We start from the raw sequence: 15733 nt of genomic DNA on the forward strand, positions 1-15733 counted from the left end.
TCAGACACAACATAAAATAGTCTAATGCAAATCAAATGCATATTTGTGCTGAGGCAGAACAAAACTGATGTCAGCAAGTGGAAGAAGGTTGGATGGCCTGTTATTTATGGTGAAGTGGTTTTGGGGGAGACTCAGCATGGAGTACAGGTGGTGACTTGTAGTTTTAATTGATTCTGTTTTTTACTTTTCTGTTAATTCTGGTTGTACTTGATCTGACAGGCACAGTGGGAGGAGTTATTCAGCAAGGCCTCACTGAGTCTGGTTGCAATGAAGAGATCTTTCTTTGGCTCAGTTATTTTCCTGTGTCGACGGCAATCCCCTGCCAAAACACCCATTTTTCTGCCAGTAGATGACACTCATTATAAGTGGGTTGACTCCTTAAAGGTGAGAATTTGTGTGTTTGGGATATTTGGCTTTCCAAATCTTTACACTTCAATGAGATTTAATTTAGCAGTGTTATGAGGGGAGAGAAGGAGATGGTGGGAGTGAAGGAGGAAAAAGAGTTTGTGTTTGTTCAGTTGTTTTGGCTTGAAATACAACCTTTTCATCTCTGTTGTGAGGATACAAGGGACATTTCCTTTTGTGGTTCCATGTAAAACAATCTGGAATTTGTCCTGTAGGAGATCTTGGCCGACTCATCAGAGCAGCCTGTGTGGTTGACTGCCACCAATTGTGGGAACTCTGGAATTTTGGGTATGGTGAACTGCCTTCGCCTGGAAGCAGAAGGCCACAGAATCAGGTATGAAATCATGCCCACGGGTCACGCTTGGAGACGAGATGTTTTGTTAGGTTCTTTTCAGGCTCGCAACAAAACAAAGCGAAATGTCAACTCTTGGTCTGTAGGTGCGTGTTCGTCTCCAACTTGAGCCCTTCATCAGCTGTCCCACCCACAAGTCTTTCTTCCCTGGAGATGCAGAAGATGATTCAGAGAGATCTGGTGATGAATGTGTATCGTGATGGAAAGTGGGGTTCCTTCAGGCATCTCCCGTTGCAGCAAGGTACCTTCTTTGAGGATCACTTGCAGGGCCTAGAGGAACAGACTCTAGATATATGAGTAGCTATTGTTTCATATTTTTAAACTGTTAATAATAATCATAGGATCATAGAATCACCAAGGTTGGAAAAGACCTAAAAAATCATCCAGTCCAACCGTTAATAATAAAGGATCACTTGAAATTCTTCTGTTCCAACTCAGACTGAACAATAACATGCTCTGGTACCAGGAGGAGGAGTAAAGTACTTAGGATATGGGTAGAATTGCAGGGTAAGAATGGGATTTGTGGAGAGCAAATAGAGGAGAGGGTAGCAATGATGAAAGGAGATTATTAATTCTGGAAAGGGTGTGTGTGTGTCAATGTGTGCAAAGTTCCTCTGTTCTTCCTTCTGCAGCTCAGCCTCAGGAGCTGACAGAATATGCTTATATAAACGTGTTGACTCGTGGAGATCTCTCTTCCCTTCGTTGGATTGTTTCCCCACTCCGCCATTTCCAAACAACAAATCCGAATGTTCAGCTCTGCAAAGTTTACTATGCATCTCTCAATTTCCGGGACATTATGCTGGCAACAGGAAAGCTTTCTCCAGATGCTATCCCTGGTGGGTTATGATTAGCCTGGAAGAATTCATTCATATAACTTCAGTAATTCTGATTATGCACTGGCTAAAGTATATATCAGGCTTTATTTAGCAAGAAAGTACACTTTAGGAGAGGAAGTGTATAGGCTTTGCTTCAGGATCATGGCCCCACTTCTCACGTGGCAGAGTCATTGAACGTTTGCTGGGAGGAAAGATTATTAACCCCATTGCATAGATATCAAGTGTGAGGTGAAACATCTTTGATGGAAATTCTGGTGATGGGTGAGATACGTGCTGAGCTGAGGAAGTTGGCAGCTGCAGGACATACTTTGCTTTTAGGGAAAGAAAGGGCAAGGTGTAGGATCTCCTGTCTACAGACTGGAGACTGATCTTGTAAGGATTTGTGTAGTGTCTGCAAAATGGCTCTAAGGCTTGTTTAATGGTTTTAATGCTTGTTTAAATACAAGCCAAAAAAAGTAAGACTCTTATATGAGCTGCTTGATTAGGACTGGGTTTCCCTTCATGAGTGAGATCAGGCTGTACTTAAAACACAGAAGAAAAGGTTTTGCTGTAAAGCTATTTTCTGTGTTTGTCCTTTCTGGTTAATGCTTATTTATGTATTTCCAAAGAGCAACAAAATGCTGGAGCAGGGTATTTCGATTGGATTTCTCAGATGAAAGCTGGAAACTAAAGCAGTGTTGTTAAGGGTAGAGAGTAAGAGATTCAGTCCTTTTTTGCTGCTCTCTTTAATGAGAAATTAACTGTGGTAACTAATGATCTTTGTACATAATAGGTAAATCCTGGCTCTTTCTGTCTCTAGGGTTCTGGATTTCAAGGGCTGTTATTTTAGGAAATTCTTGTCCAAAGGGTTTTAGAAGAGAAGTTTTCCTTGATAAAAGACCTTTACCTTCTTGTAGGTAACTGGACGTTGCAGCAGTGCATGCTGGGCATGGAGTTCTCAGGACGGGACCTGGCTGGAAGGAGAGTGATGGGATTGCTGCCAGCAAAAGGGCTGGCTACAGTGGTGGACTGTGACAAGAGGTTTCTATGGGAAGTGCCTGAAAACTGGTAGGTTAGCTTCTGTTTTCTGTTTTATGTATGTGGATAAGGTTTGCCTTGCTGCTTGAGGCTGGTGACAACCCTGGTCTGACGTGAAGACACGAAGATCTCACTCTGGGAAATTATATGAACTTTGGTCTCATGAGCAGCTGTGAGATTTGGCTCAATCATCTGATTGACAGCAGCACTGTTTTTTGTGTTGTTTTGTGCAATGATTTGCACTGGTTTTTTCCATCTAGTGCTTTTGGCTCTTTCTGTATAAGCAAAGGTTTTGGTGTTGGATGCGTTACTGATTTACTGTGTTAGTAAAATATTCCTGCAGAAGAAAAGGCCCTTAGCACTATGTGGCCACTGTGGCAGTCAGCTCTATGACTGAGAACCCTTTATACTTTCTGGTCCATCTTGGCAGATTAAACCTTCATATTTCTGAAAAGCAAACTTTATCAAGGGAATCTGTTAGGTTTTCCAAGGCTGAAGATGTCTTCTCCCCTTTGCTTTGTTTCTTAGGACTCTGGAAGAAGCAGCTTCAGTGCCTGTGGTTTATGCCACTGCTTATTATGCTTTGGTGGTTCGAGGTGGTATGAAGAAGGGGGAGAGTGTCCTCATTCACTCTGGCTCAGGAGGCGTGGGCCAAGCAGCCATTGCCATTGCCCTGAGCATGGGCTGCCGTGTTTTTGCTACTGTAGGTGAGTACTGAGGATCTAATCTACAATTGTAAGACTTAATTATTTCTGGTCATTCCTCTATCCCTTACATGAGCACCCTTTGTCCCGAGGTTTGACACATTGAGAGCTTGAAACCTTTGAAGCAAGTGGTTGCTCAGGCTGCACATCTTCCCCTGTTGTTTTTATCACTGAAGAGTTAACTTGAGAGTACTGCCATTGTTCAGCTGTCATTTTATGTCTTCCTCTTCCAGGCTCTGCTGAGAAACGTGAGTATCTCCAAGCCAGGTTCCCACAGCTGGATGCTAACAGCTTTGCCAGCTCCCGAAATACAACCTTTGAGCAACATATACTGCGAGTTACCAATGGGAAAGGTTAGTTGGAGGAGTATTTTGTTTTGTCTTCTTACTCAGCTATGTCATGTTAGGCAGTTGTAATGCCTGATGACAAAATGGCTCGATAGGAAATGGGTTGGCTCTCAAAAGAGTGAGTTTCTTAAACAGTTTCTTCTCCTTTCACTACAGGTGTCAACCTTGTGTTAAATTCCTTGGCAGAAGAGAAGCTCCAGGCCAGTTTGCGTTGTCTTGCTCAACATGGGCGCTTCTTGGAAATAGGCAAATTTGATCTATCAAACAACAGTCAGCTTGGTAAGATGGGGCTTCAGAAAATAAGTCTCCTTATGCTTAAGCAAGCAGCAAAGCACAACCTATCATAATACAGACTAATCTTCAAATTGAGAAAATCTTAGAGCTGGAACATTTGTTTTGTAAAAGCTGCGTGTTAAATGCATCGTTGCAAAAATTTGTTTTTATCACCAACAGTTTGTGGGAGGATTCTATGCACCAATGTTGACAGTCTCCCTTTTTATTGTAAATAAATTTTAAAAAAAAGTCTAGCATCAGTAAAAGTTTCTTGTGAAGAAGAGTTTGTGTAGAAGGACAGGATGTACGTGGGATTCTGGTTCCTCTGTCCCTCTGACTCAGCTGTCACTGTATTGCAAAACATCCTTTTTAATATCAAAATGACCATGTCGTAGCTTGTCCTGTTGACAAAGTTCTTGTAGGTGGAGTTGCTGTTAAATTAGTCCACTCGTAAGAGAGCAGCCTAACCAATATAGCCTTTAGAGAGTATATACAAGAATGAGTTGTCTAGCAAGCAGTAACTGCTTTGCTCCTCAGTTTTATACTGTTGACTTGCACAAAAAATGTTCCTAAAAAAGATGGATTCTGTCCTGAGACGGCAGCAGCACCAGGTGGTAATGATGTTGCTTTTTCCAGGAATGGCTCTTTTCCTCAAGAATGTGGCGTTCCATGGAATCCTGCTGGATTCAATCTTTGAGGAAGGAAACCAAGAGTGGGAGGTGGTATCAGAGCTGTTGACAAAAGGCATAAAAGATGGTGTGGTAAAGCCCCTGAAAAGCACAGTCTTTGGTAAAGAAGAAGTAGAAGCTGCCTTCAGGTTCATGGCGCAAGGAAAACATATTGGCAAAGTTATGATCAAGGTAACGAGATAAGGGTGTTGATTCCCTGATGCCTGTCATCCTCTGTATTGGGTGTTTTGATCCAGTTAAACTTGAAGTTGTGTAACAGCATGGGGTTACAGCTTTTGCTGCTGACACTGTGGCATGTATAGCGTTGTCAGGTCTATCACTCTGAAACAAGTTTGATCCCCTGTTGACTGGAGGAGCATAGCTGCATGTGGGAAGACAGAATGTGTTTGTGCATCCAATTTTAATGTGTTTTTTGGTGTTGTTTTTTGTTTATTTGCTTTGTTCTGGAAGATCCAAGAGGAGGAGAAGCAATATCCTTTAAGGTCTGAACCAGTAAAGCTTTCTGCCATCTCCCGAACTTCCTGCCCACCTACCAAGTCCTACATCATCACAGGGGGCCTAGGAGGATTTGGGCTTGAGTTGGCACAGTGGCTGATTGAGAGAGGAGCACAGAAGCTTGTACTGACGTCCCGTTCTGGCATACGAACTGGTAAGCAAAAACCTCAGTTGACCTCAGTTTGTTTCTCTCAATTTCTAAGTGTTTTATCAGTGTCTTCATAATTCTTTTCCCTTCCTCGTGTGTGTTCACTCACTTCAAACAAGTTGTGATTCATTTTAGTCTAAGGGATGAAGTATCTTTGAAGTCTGCCTCTTTTTTTCTAGCTATTTCTTCTTTTTTTTAATGCAAGTTAAGTCTATCAAGCCATGTTTGCCTTTTTCTCCCTTGCCTAGGATACTTTTCTGCAGTCTTAATTTTTAGTTTTATTCCTTCTATGAAGTCTGTATTCAGCTACATTGCTGCTGGGTTCAGTGGCAGTGACTTGCTAAAGATGCTCTTTCCCTTAAATTGAGTGTGGTTGCTCACTTTTTACATGAGGCATCTGAAGGAGCAAAAGCTATACCCTGCTATCTAATAACACCAGAAACTTTTTTACTCAGTTTTGAGTATTGCAGTCTCAGCACTGAGATTTCTTATCAATGGTAGTCTTACGTGCTCCCTTGGTGAAATTCAGCCATAACAAAACTTCTGTCTTCACAAATTTCTTTTTTTCTTTTAGCAAGTTCACAATTTCCCAACTTCTGCAAACGTAGTTCAAATCCTTTTATCTCTCAAGTTCTGGTTGTCCTACTGTTGCCTGCTGTCTTGCTCCAATCTTGCCACTTGTTCCTCTCTTGGTATATAAAGTCTTAAGTTCACTCATGCTCTCCCACCCTGTTCTCCTGAATCTCTTGTCTTCTTTGTGATCTGTTTAGGATGCTCTGAGACTTGAGTGGTTTCTGTCACCATTCAGATTTTGCCCAGTGTTCCTCTTGTAGCTGAACTGGGGATTGTTCAGCTATTCAGACCCTGGTTTGAGTTGAGATGGTTTGAGTGCTTCATCCCACATGTATGTTTGTTTGTTAAGGCTACCAGGCCAAATGTGTCAGAGAATGGAAGGCGCTGGGAATCCAAGTGTTGGTTTCTACCAGTGATGTTGGAACTCTAGAAGGAACACAGCTTTTGATAGAAGAAGCTTTGAAGCTTGGACCAGTTGGAGGCATCTTTAATTTGGCTGTGGTAAGTGCCAGTAAGGCTTAGAAACTTGCAAGAGACAGCAGACATTAAAGTAGCTTTTTCCACTTATACAGTTTTAGGTTGTGTCTCTGTTTCAAAGGGTGTTTTGCTTTGGCCTGAGGTAATGACTGAAGGCTTTTGGATCTGGCCCCTTAACCTGGGTAGCAACAGTATGTGACTAGCTAGCTCAGTTTTGGGTTAAAGTGAATGTTAGCCTTGGCCTCTGGAGACAAGAAGAATCCTATAACAAGTTTACCAGTTGAAGACTGCAGTGGCAGCACTGAACAGGCTTACCAATAGATGAGTTGGCCTTCTTGTATTTCGTGACATCCAGGATACGTCTGTGCTGGAAAACTAGAAAAGTGCATTGTGTAGTGATATCCTCTTGTATCTGTAATAAACTTAAACAGAAACTGAGATACTCATACGATTTCTTTGTTTTAAACCCATCTGATAGGTCCTTAAAGATGCCATGATTGAAAATCAGACCCCAGAATTATTCTGGGAGGTCAACAAGCCCAAGTATTCAGGCACCCTTCATTTGGACCGGTAGGTATCTGTAGAAGGGACAAATATGAGCTGCATTTGTGGTCACTGAGTTGACCAGTCTTGGATATTTTAGTCTTATTGGCTTTCCACAGCAACAAGTGGTTCCCAGTTTTCCTGATGGGTTTCTCTGTCACTTTTCTATTCCAAGGGTGACTCGTAAGAAGTGCCCAGACCTGGACTACTTTGTTGTATTCTCCTCTGTAAGCTGTGGAAGAGGAAATGCTGGGCAAAGTAATTATGGCTTTGCTAATTCTGCCATGGAGCGTATCTGTGAGCAGCGGCATCACGATGGACTCCCAGGTAAGATGACTTCATTCACTGCAGGGAAAAATCTTATCCTACCAAACATTCAGAGGAGAACCAGCTCACCAGGAATCTGTGTCTGGAGTGATGACAGCTGTTTCCTGTTGCAGCTGTTAACCTGAATCATTCAGATGTGAATGAAAACTGATTATTTAAATAATATTAGAGGAATGTGGGCTTTTGCTTAGCTGTTTTTAGCTCCCTTTTGTTGCTGCTGTGTGCTTAAATTAGTTGCCTAGTGTGTTCTTCCTTGTGATTTCTCCTCCAGGCCTGGCAGTCCAGTGGGGAGCCATTGGTGATGTGGGCATCCTGAAGGCAATGGCAAACAGAGAAGTTGTGATTGGGGGAACTGTTCTCCAGCAAATCAGCTCATGCCTGGAGGTGCTTGATATGTTCCTGAATCAACCTCATCCTGTCATGTCCAGTTTTGTCCTAGCAGAGAAGGTCTCTGTGAAAAGTGAAGGAGGAAGTCAACGGGATCTTGTAGAAGCTGTTGCTCATATCCTTGGTAAATGCAAAGTCTAGCAATTGCATAGTTGGTGCTCATTTTAGAAGGGGTCTTGCTCCAGTATGGTGTGAGGGGAATTGTGTTTCCAACCTGCACTGGGTGGAAAGTGAGGACTGATGTATACCTCAGTCTCTGCTTGTTTCTGGAAGCATCCTTTGCCTTAGCACTCATGGAGATACTGCTGGTATGATCATTTCCTTAGCAGTTTGCATGAGAACCTGAGAACTGTGTGGTGGGGTGTGACTGGAGGTTTGTCTATTCCAGTATTCTGTGTCCAGTAGTGACCAAAAGTTTGTTTCCCTCATTATGCCATGCTGCCAGGTAGAAGAGGACTGGGCAGCAGCCAGTGACATTTTGTCCTCTCTGAATGATGGGTAGCTTGGGAAGAGGTCTGGGAAGGGAACCTGCTTCAGCCTACAAGGGTAGACCTTGTTAGGTGTAGGGCTGTGCCTTCAATTACAGCCTCTTTAGGTGAAACTTCTCCAGTTGGATGTTCTGAACTTCTAGAGCTGAAGTGCCAATGTTCACTGCTACGTAGCTGTGACTGATATATTGCCTGTCATAAAACTGTGCACATGCAGTCTAAATACTAAATCAGATGTGGATTGTAGAAGAGGTGATTTTTGAAAGCATTAGATGATCTTGAATAGCAAAATCTGCTCTGTAGCTGTGCTTTATTCATGTTTAAGGAAAAAGTGAAAAGCTGAGAAGATTGCTGTAGGGAGATCTAGAGCTGAAAAGTCTTGTGTGCTGTTTTTAACTCAGGTGTTCGTGATGTGAGCAGTCTGAATGCTGAGAGCTCCTTAGCAGACTTGGGCCTGGATTCCTTGATGGGTGTGGAGGTGCGCCAGACGCTGGAGAGAGACTATGACATCGTTATGACCATGAGAGAAATCCGACTGCTTACAATCAACAAACTGCGTGAACTGTCCTCCAAGTCTGGGGCAGCAGAAGGTAGATGCCTGGATTAGGGTTGCTACCATCAGCTGAGTCCAAACAACTGAGCTCTGAACCCGTTGCTTTCATCTCTGGTGACATAAGCCTTTATCAAGTTGTGAAATGATATCTGATGATAGCTGAAAGGCTCCTTTATATGACAAACATTCTGCTAAAATGTAGTGATGTTAAGTTAGGCCTATCTGTTCCAGTAAAGAATATAAGAAAGGCTGTGAAAGCTGTTGTGCTGCCTGGATAGCATCTGCCTACATGAGTATTCTTACATAGCTGTGTGCAGGATGTGACTGGAGACCTTCTACTTGATGTTATGGCCATTACTCTAGACATGTTTACTGCAAGCCAAAAGCATGGACAGCTGCCACAGAACAACTGACAGTGCCTTGATTTAGTGAGCCAGTGAGCAAATACAGAGCAGTCCTCAGCACCTCTTGTAGGGCTATGGCAACATGACCAAATCTCTGATCCTGTATGACTAACTGTGTCTGCTGTGCTTTCCTTCAAAGAAATGAAGCCATCCCAAGTATTGAAGATGGGCCCAGGTGAGCCTCCAAAACTGGATTTGAATAACTTGCTGGTGAATCCAGAAGGGCCAACGATCACCCGTCTCAATGAAGTTCAGAGCACAGAACGCCCTCTTTTCCTTGTGCACCCTATTGAGGGATCCATTGCAGTCTTCTACACTCTTGCCTCCAAACTTCATATGCCCTGCTATGGACTCCAGTGCACAAAAGGTATCTCAGTTCTTCAGCATCTTGAATTTGTATATCTAACAGTCTGAACTTCAGTTCTTTTATAGAAGGAGTTTTGTTTCTAGACCCTTAAATGCAGAGGACCAAGCATCAGTGCTCACAACCCATACAGTGTTGTGGCAAACAACCCCAGGTAATGAGAAATGTTAGGTTAGACTGAAGAGCTTATGTATGGAGAAATGGAACAAATAGATTGAGTAACTTGAGCAGGTAAGCATTTAGGAGAGAAACAATGCATGGCTTTCTTCCTATCTTTGAAAACTGGAAGCAGAACTGTTACTTGTCTAAAATAAAAGTTGCTCACAATAATTGAGAAGCTTACTTCTAAAATAATGTGGACGTTTCTGAGCTCTTGAGAAAGCAGTTGTCGCTGCTAGTGTCTGTTTCACCTGACTAATTTGCTTTCATGTTCTAGCTGCTCCCTTGGACAGCATACAGAGCCTGGCATCCTATTACATTGACTGCATGAAGCAGATACAGCCTGAAGGACCTTATCGCATTGCTGGATACTCTTTTGGTGCCTGCGTAGCCTTTGAAATGTGCTCCCAGCTGCAAGCACAACAAAATGCTTCCCATGCACTCAACAGTTTATTCCTCTTTGATGGGTCTCATTCCTTTGTGGCAGCATACACTCAGGTAAAAAAAAATTAAAATACAACCTTCCGTTTGGAAAACGTTCTGTGTCATCAGGGAGGGAGGGATGCTTACTGTGAGCTTACTGTTCTGGATGTGAACCATCTAAAAAGCTAAGACCTTTCTTGCCAGGGGAGATGGGACAGAGCTGTAGACAGTGGGCACTTAAGGATCCCTTGGGGGTTGGAGGCATGTGGGGGGTGTTATTTGTTAACTAGCTAGGGCTGGCCCACACATTCTGCTCTTGCAATTGTAAATAATAATAATAATGTCTTCTGGAAGACCTTTTGAGCCTGCAAGACAAAATCCTGAAGTAGATGTGCTAGAAAACCCTCCTTAGGTCTTCCCTTTCCATTTTCATTATGCTGCCCAAGGGATCCTGGTCTTTGGGCATTCGCTACCTGTTAGATGTGCTTTCTAATCTGTCCTCAAGGGATCTTATCCAAGGTTTAGTTTCTATTTTTATTTATTTTCCTCCCCCCCACTTTCCCCTCTTCTTTTCCGGTTCAAAGTCCTTTATTCTGGAATTGTTTTTATCTAACACTCAAGCTCAGCTGTATCCCTCCCACGACAGTGTTTTACTGTTCTCTTTTTTAGAGCTACAGAGCAAAGCTGACCCAAGGAAATGAGGCTGCGTTGGAGACAGAAGCGCTGTGTGCCTTTGTTCAGCAGTTTACAGGCATTGAATACAATAAGGTAATGCTTCTTTCTTACACTGCACAGGAAGGGTGTGGTTGTGGGTGCTGGTTTTTATGTGTTTGATGTAGATTAACGCCCAGATATCGAGACTAAAGGGGAATTTTTTTTTTTTTTCAATATTTCCAGTTGTTGGAGATTCTTCTGCCCTTGGAAGATCTGGAGGCTCGTGTCAATGCTGCTGCAGACCTTATAACTCAGATTCATAAAAACATCAATCGTGAAGCACTCAGCTTTGCTGCTGCTTCCTTTTACCACAAGCTGAAGGCTGCTGACAAGTATATACCAGAGTCCAAGTATCATGGGAACGTGACACTGATGCGGGCAAAGACTCACAATGAGTATGAAGAAGGTCTGGGTGGCGACTACAGACTCTCAGAGGTCAGTGTGAGATCTGCTGGTGACTGATGAGGGTCCCCTGATAGGTGGGGGAATAGAAGAAAAGCATGGGAACCCCTCTGAGGGAGAGAAGAAGAATGAAACTGAAGTTAAAGAAGTAACTGTTCTGCAGCTATGACACACTGATAAGAATTAACTTTCCAGAAACTATTAAGCTGATGGTTTCCATCAGGGAGGGGCCAAGGGGAGATCTAGCCTCTATATTGGATGATCTGTTTTCTGTAGCTAATTCTTGCATCTCCCTAAGTAGATTTTGGATAATAAAGATGTTAAGAGTGTAGCTTGACAAAAGTAACTTTGAGCCTCTGGTATTTGAGCGCAGACCCCAAAAGTTTGTTCAGTGCATGAGTGCAGACCTAAAAGAATGAGTACCAGCCCTCTGACAGCAGCGGCAGCTTTTCTTAGTTATGTTTTGTGGACCATGTAGAAGTCAGTCTGTGGGTATCCTGTGGGCCAGAAAAATGAAAAGTAGGTTGTTGGCCTGTATCCAGATAAGGTCACTGTTCTGTAGCTCCTGCTTAGATAAAAGGGGAAGTGTCTCGCATTCCTTTTTCCTGCTGTCTGCAGTAAGCAGTTTTCTAAATTACCTTTGTTATATTGGCACCTCCCGCCCCTTCTAACTTATGACTTGTATTTACTCTTGCTTCCAAGCTGAATGTGATAAAAGTTCCATAATGCCCTTAGAGGAAGAGTTACGGTGGTGGGAGAAAGATAGATGGAGGGTTATTTGGTTGTCCTAGGGGCACATAGGTATCTACTTCAGGCATTCATAGATAAAGTAGGTAAATTATCCTGTTAGTATCATGTTGGTGTTGTTTTCCTGCCCAGCTTACATTTGAATGCTCATATGGGTGTCCAACCTTTTGGTTTGCCTGGGCTACACTGAGTGAAGAGGAATAGTCTTGGGTTGTATATAAAATGTAGTTAATGGATAGAAGCAACAAAACTCTTTTTTAATTAAAACATTAAAATAAAGGAGGCAACAAAAACGTAAAACTCATGGGTTGGGCACAACTACTGTAAAACATCTATTAGAATGTACCTGGTTGTGTTTTTCAGAAGCATTTGTTAAAGATGATGTAAAATATGAATAACTCAGACTGGCAGAGCCCAGGCAGCTACACGGCTAGCTGGCTTTAAACTGTGGATGTGTTCTGTGTCTGTGCAGGTATGTGATGGAAAAGTATCGGTCCACGTCATTGAAGGAGATCACCGCACCTTATTGGAGGGAGATGGTGTTGAATCAATCATTGGGATCATCCACGGCTCACTGGCAGAACCACGTGTCAGTGTCAGAGAAGGTTAACATCTGCTCACTTACTGTCAATGGTGAAGAAGATGCCAACAACATTCCTAGTTATGACAGACCCCAAGGAACTCTTCCTGTTGAACAACATCTCATCTGCTCTGCTGCCAGAGCTGGGAAGTCCAGCTGAACTTGATTGGTCTCTTTGTTTCCTCTCTCTCAGTCATCATTCCTGACATTCACGTGTTCTTTCTCCTCTTTCCCTTTCTATGCTTTGGTTTTTTTCCCCAGTTTCCCTGTCCGTGTTGCTGCGGTGCTGTGACTCTGTCACTGCTCTGCTGTGAGGGTTCCCCAGCGATGGTTGCTTCCTACAGCTTTGGCAGTATGAAAAGCAAATTTAGGAGTAGACGACTTGTGCTCTATATTGTTTTGTCTTAACAGTATTCCAAAGGGTAAGTGATAGCACTTGTTGACCAAGCCCAGTGAGCAGAGAGGGGAGCTGCAGCTGATTTCGGAGATACTTGTTGTCTGTGAAGAATCTGTCTGTAGTTAGGTCAGAAAGAGAATTCCATTGAGGCTTTTGTAACTATATTTTTTTAATTTGATATATTCTAAGTATTTATTGTGTCAAATCAGAGACTTCTTGCTTGGTTTTAATTTATCGTGGGTATCAGAAAAGGAAACATCCATTTTGGAGGGATAGGTTTATTCCACAAGGGGAGGTCGCCCATTTGTTAAACCAAAGTGCATCTATGGAACAGCCCATTTCTTTTCTTTTTTCTTCTTTTAGTTTATTTTTGTTTGTGTTTTGTTTTATTTTTTTTGTTGTGGTGTTTCTAATTTTGATCAGTGATTTTTTTGTGTGTGTTTTTGTTTCGCTCCCCACCCTGCCTTGCTCAGAAGGGTGGAAGTGAAGGGTTCTTGCCATCACCCACTCTTGTGAGGAGGGAGGTGTGGAGGGCAGGGTGGGATGGTTCAACAGATGCCACTGTATTGAACAGCCTTAGCTTGGGCTGAACAAGCAGGCAGAGCTGTCCCTGGGGATGTACTTAGTTTATATCTGTGCAAGCTTCTGTGCTTTGCATTACCACAAACAGTAAAGCATTACAGCTATTGCTTCACCTTTGTTCCTTCCCACCTCCAGCTGCTCCATCCAACCATCTGGGATGTCAGGGGAATAGAGTTCTCCATTGGTAACGGTACAAATCCTCCTACCCTTGCTCTCCCATAACCAAAGTTCATGCAAACATAGAAGCATCCACCCAGTGCCCCGGTGTATCTTATTTAGCACAGGGCTTGCTTAAGCCTTGAGTATGCATTTTCCTCTGGCAGTGAGACTGGAGATCCCACATAAGTTAGCTAAGTAAACAGTTTGGCATGATTTTAAGATACAGTACCTTTTTAAAGGAAACTTGCATAAAATCCAATTTAAAAATGACTGACTTTTGCTATGTTGGATCTGTCTTTTCCAAAATCAGTAAATCCTTGCTACACCTATGATACAGAGGAGACCTGAATAGCAATGAAGTACCAACCAGGAGGCATTTCACTGCCTCTCAGAACTTCTGTAAACCCCGGTTCTTTCTGTATTCATCCCCTGGTGAAGCATCCTGTTAGTTCAGGAGATTCCAGTGAGAGGAACAGCTGGTTCCTCGTGCAGGTTCTGACCTAGCGTCTCTTGCTTATACAACCCTCTGTGGATAGTGGCTGGGTTAACTGGTTTTAGTTTTATAAAGTATTTCTTTTGTGAAATCTGAAATACAAACAACATAATGTCAGCTTAAAGCATTTCTAGAATAAGTTTTGTTTTGTTTTTTTTTTTTTACTTTTGTTTTTTTTTTTTTTTTAATCTGAAGAGTGTCTTTTCCTCTTTGGCTTTCCTAGAATTAAACAGAATTGATCACTGGTTGGCTTTTTGTCTCATTCTCTACTACTATCCTTTTAATCCTCAAGTTTCATTCGGAATCTCTCATTTCTTGATATAAAGCCAAGATTGCTGCTAAGATACCAGATTGGAGTCCGTAGAAATAACATTAAGAAAGAAGAATTGAGATAATCCTGGAGCGTGGCTCCTCATCGCCGTGCTTTTTGGTACCTTAGATGCAACCAAATCACATCCATACCCAAAAGATTGAAGTGAAAACTCTCAAAATTCTGATTCTGGCTCCATCGTTGTGGTTTTGTACAAGTGGTTCATGTCACCGCCTCAGTTTCCCCATCTGTAAAATGGGACTAATAGCATCTACCTCAAGGTCGTTGAGAGTGCTAAGCAGGCAATGGGAACACATGCTATTAACCTGTGAGGGATGGTGGTCAGGCATTAGGAGGCAGTGCAAGGAGGCAGGCAGTGTGTGCAGGGAGGTGCCTTACAGCTGCAAAGAATGTGATGCTGAACAGTAGCTATAGGGACTGGGCATACATGCGTAACAGGGGACTTCATTCCATCTCCTGTGCTCTGTCTGTGCACATCCTAGCATACGACACCACATTCAATAAAACAACCAGGGACCAGTATCTTTTCCTTTTTTTTTTTTTTTTTTTTTGTTTTTTTTTTTTTTTTTTTTACTTTTTTTTCATGTTTTCGTTTTGTTTACCTTCTTGTTTTACCACTGGCAGCTGTAGTGAGCCCGAAAAGAGGGAAAGAATCCTATCTGCCTTGGTTGTACTGAACAGCCAGAAGGAAGAAGAGTGCTTAAAACTTCTAACAAAATAGATACAATAGTCCTGCACTAAAATGAAGTGTTAACGATTCTGACCCAGCATCTCAGCTCTGAAGGAAGGCAGTGCAGTTCTGAATGGGCTGTGTGGAGGGATCAAGGACTGATGCTGTTGCAGCTGTCCGATCAGGAGTCGTACAAGTTCTCTGTATAAACATAAATGTGCATGGTCTCTTCTAGGCAAAGCTTGAAGATACTGGTTTAGTAATAGAAATTCCTCAAGAATTACTTATAGCCTCTATGCTCTCAATGTTCTTGTGGTTGTTATTTGAAAGGCAGGAGGTTGTTGTTTTGTTTTGTTTTCCCCCTAATTGTCTAATACTGAGCTGCTGCCCTGTAACCCATTATGTAACTGGCTGCTGAATACAGTGTGCCAAAAATAAAAACCTTATTAGCGCTGGTACTGCTCGTTATTTCTCGATGGGTAGAAAGATAGCAGCATCGTGCAGAATCAAAGAGTCACTTGTTGAGAGGTCAAAGGTAGAAGTTCTTCACATTTACCCATCATTGTGGAAACTGAAGTGGAAGTCTCCTGTCAACTGCTGCTCGGGTTCCATCCTCCTCTTCATCTTCTCTGCACCATGTTGCTCTTCCTTGAGACTGTGCCCCTATGCTGCTCTGCAGCCTGACTTGGGCTCA

At 42.6% G+C, this 15733-nt stretch overlaps 1 protein-coding gene across 1 annotated transcript in view; it reads left to right on the forward strand.

Annotated features, from left to right (window-relative positions):
* The window catches only part of FASN (fatty acid synthase), a 36072-nt gene extending 20575 nt beyond the window's left edge, over positions 1 to 15497 (forward strand). The window contains exons 24-43 of the mRNA XM_042833246.1: positions 220 to 384; positions 621 to 739; positions 844 to 998; positions 1390 to 1593; positions 2490 to 2640; positions 3139 to 3317; positions 3548 to 3667; positions 3818 to 3940; positions 4571 to 4794; positions 5074 to 5272; positions 6189 to 6340; positions 6795 to 6886; positions 7035 to 7186; positions 7458 to 7697; positions 8463 to 8651; positions 9158 to 9385; positions 9819 to 10039; positions 10634 to 10732; positions 10862 to 11113; positions 12300 to 15497. Of these exons, the coding sequence (XP_042689180.1) occupies positions 220 to 384; positions 621 to 739; positions 844 to 998; positions 1390 to 1593; positions 2490 to 2640; positions 3139 to 3317; positions 3548 to 3667; positions 3818 to 3940; positions 4571 to 4794; positions 5074 to 5272; positions 6189 to 6340; positions 6795 to 6886; positions 7035 to 7186; positions 7458 to 7697; positions 8463 to 8651; positions 9158 to 9385; positions 9819 to 10039; positions 10634 to 10732; positions 10862 to 11113; positions 12300 to 12437 (3402 nt within the window). The 3' untranslated portion in view covers positions 12438 to 15497. The remainder of the gene's footprint in view (positions 1 to 219; positions 385 to 620; positions 740 to 843; positions 999 to 1389; positions 1594 to 2489; positions 2641 to 3138; positions 3318 to 3547; positions 3668 to 3817; positions 3941 to 4570; positions 4795 to 5073; positions 5273 to 6188; positions 6341 to 6794; positions 6887 to 7034; positions 7187 to 7457; positions 7698 to 8462; positions 8652 to 9157; positions 9386 to 9818; positions 10040 to 10633; positions 10733 to 10861; positions 11114 to 12299) is intronic.
* The last annotated feature ends 236 nt before the right edge of the window (positions 15498 to 15733 follow it).

Source organism: Centrocercus urophasianus, unplaced genomic scaffold, assembly GCF_019232065.1.
Source record: "Centrocercus urophasianus isolate 14NV4802_14NV808 unplaced genomic scaffold, USGS_Curo_1.0 seq_41, whole genome shotgun sequence".
NCBI classification, from domain to species: Eukaryota; Metazoa; Chordata; class Aves; order Galliformes; family Phasianidae; genus Centrocercus; species Centrocercus urophasianus.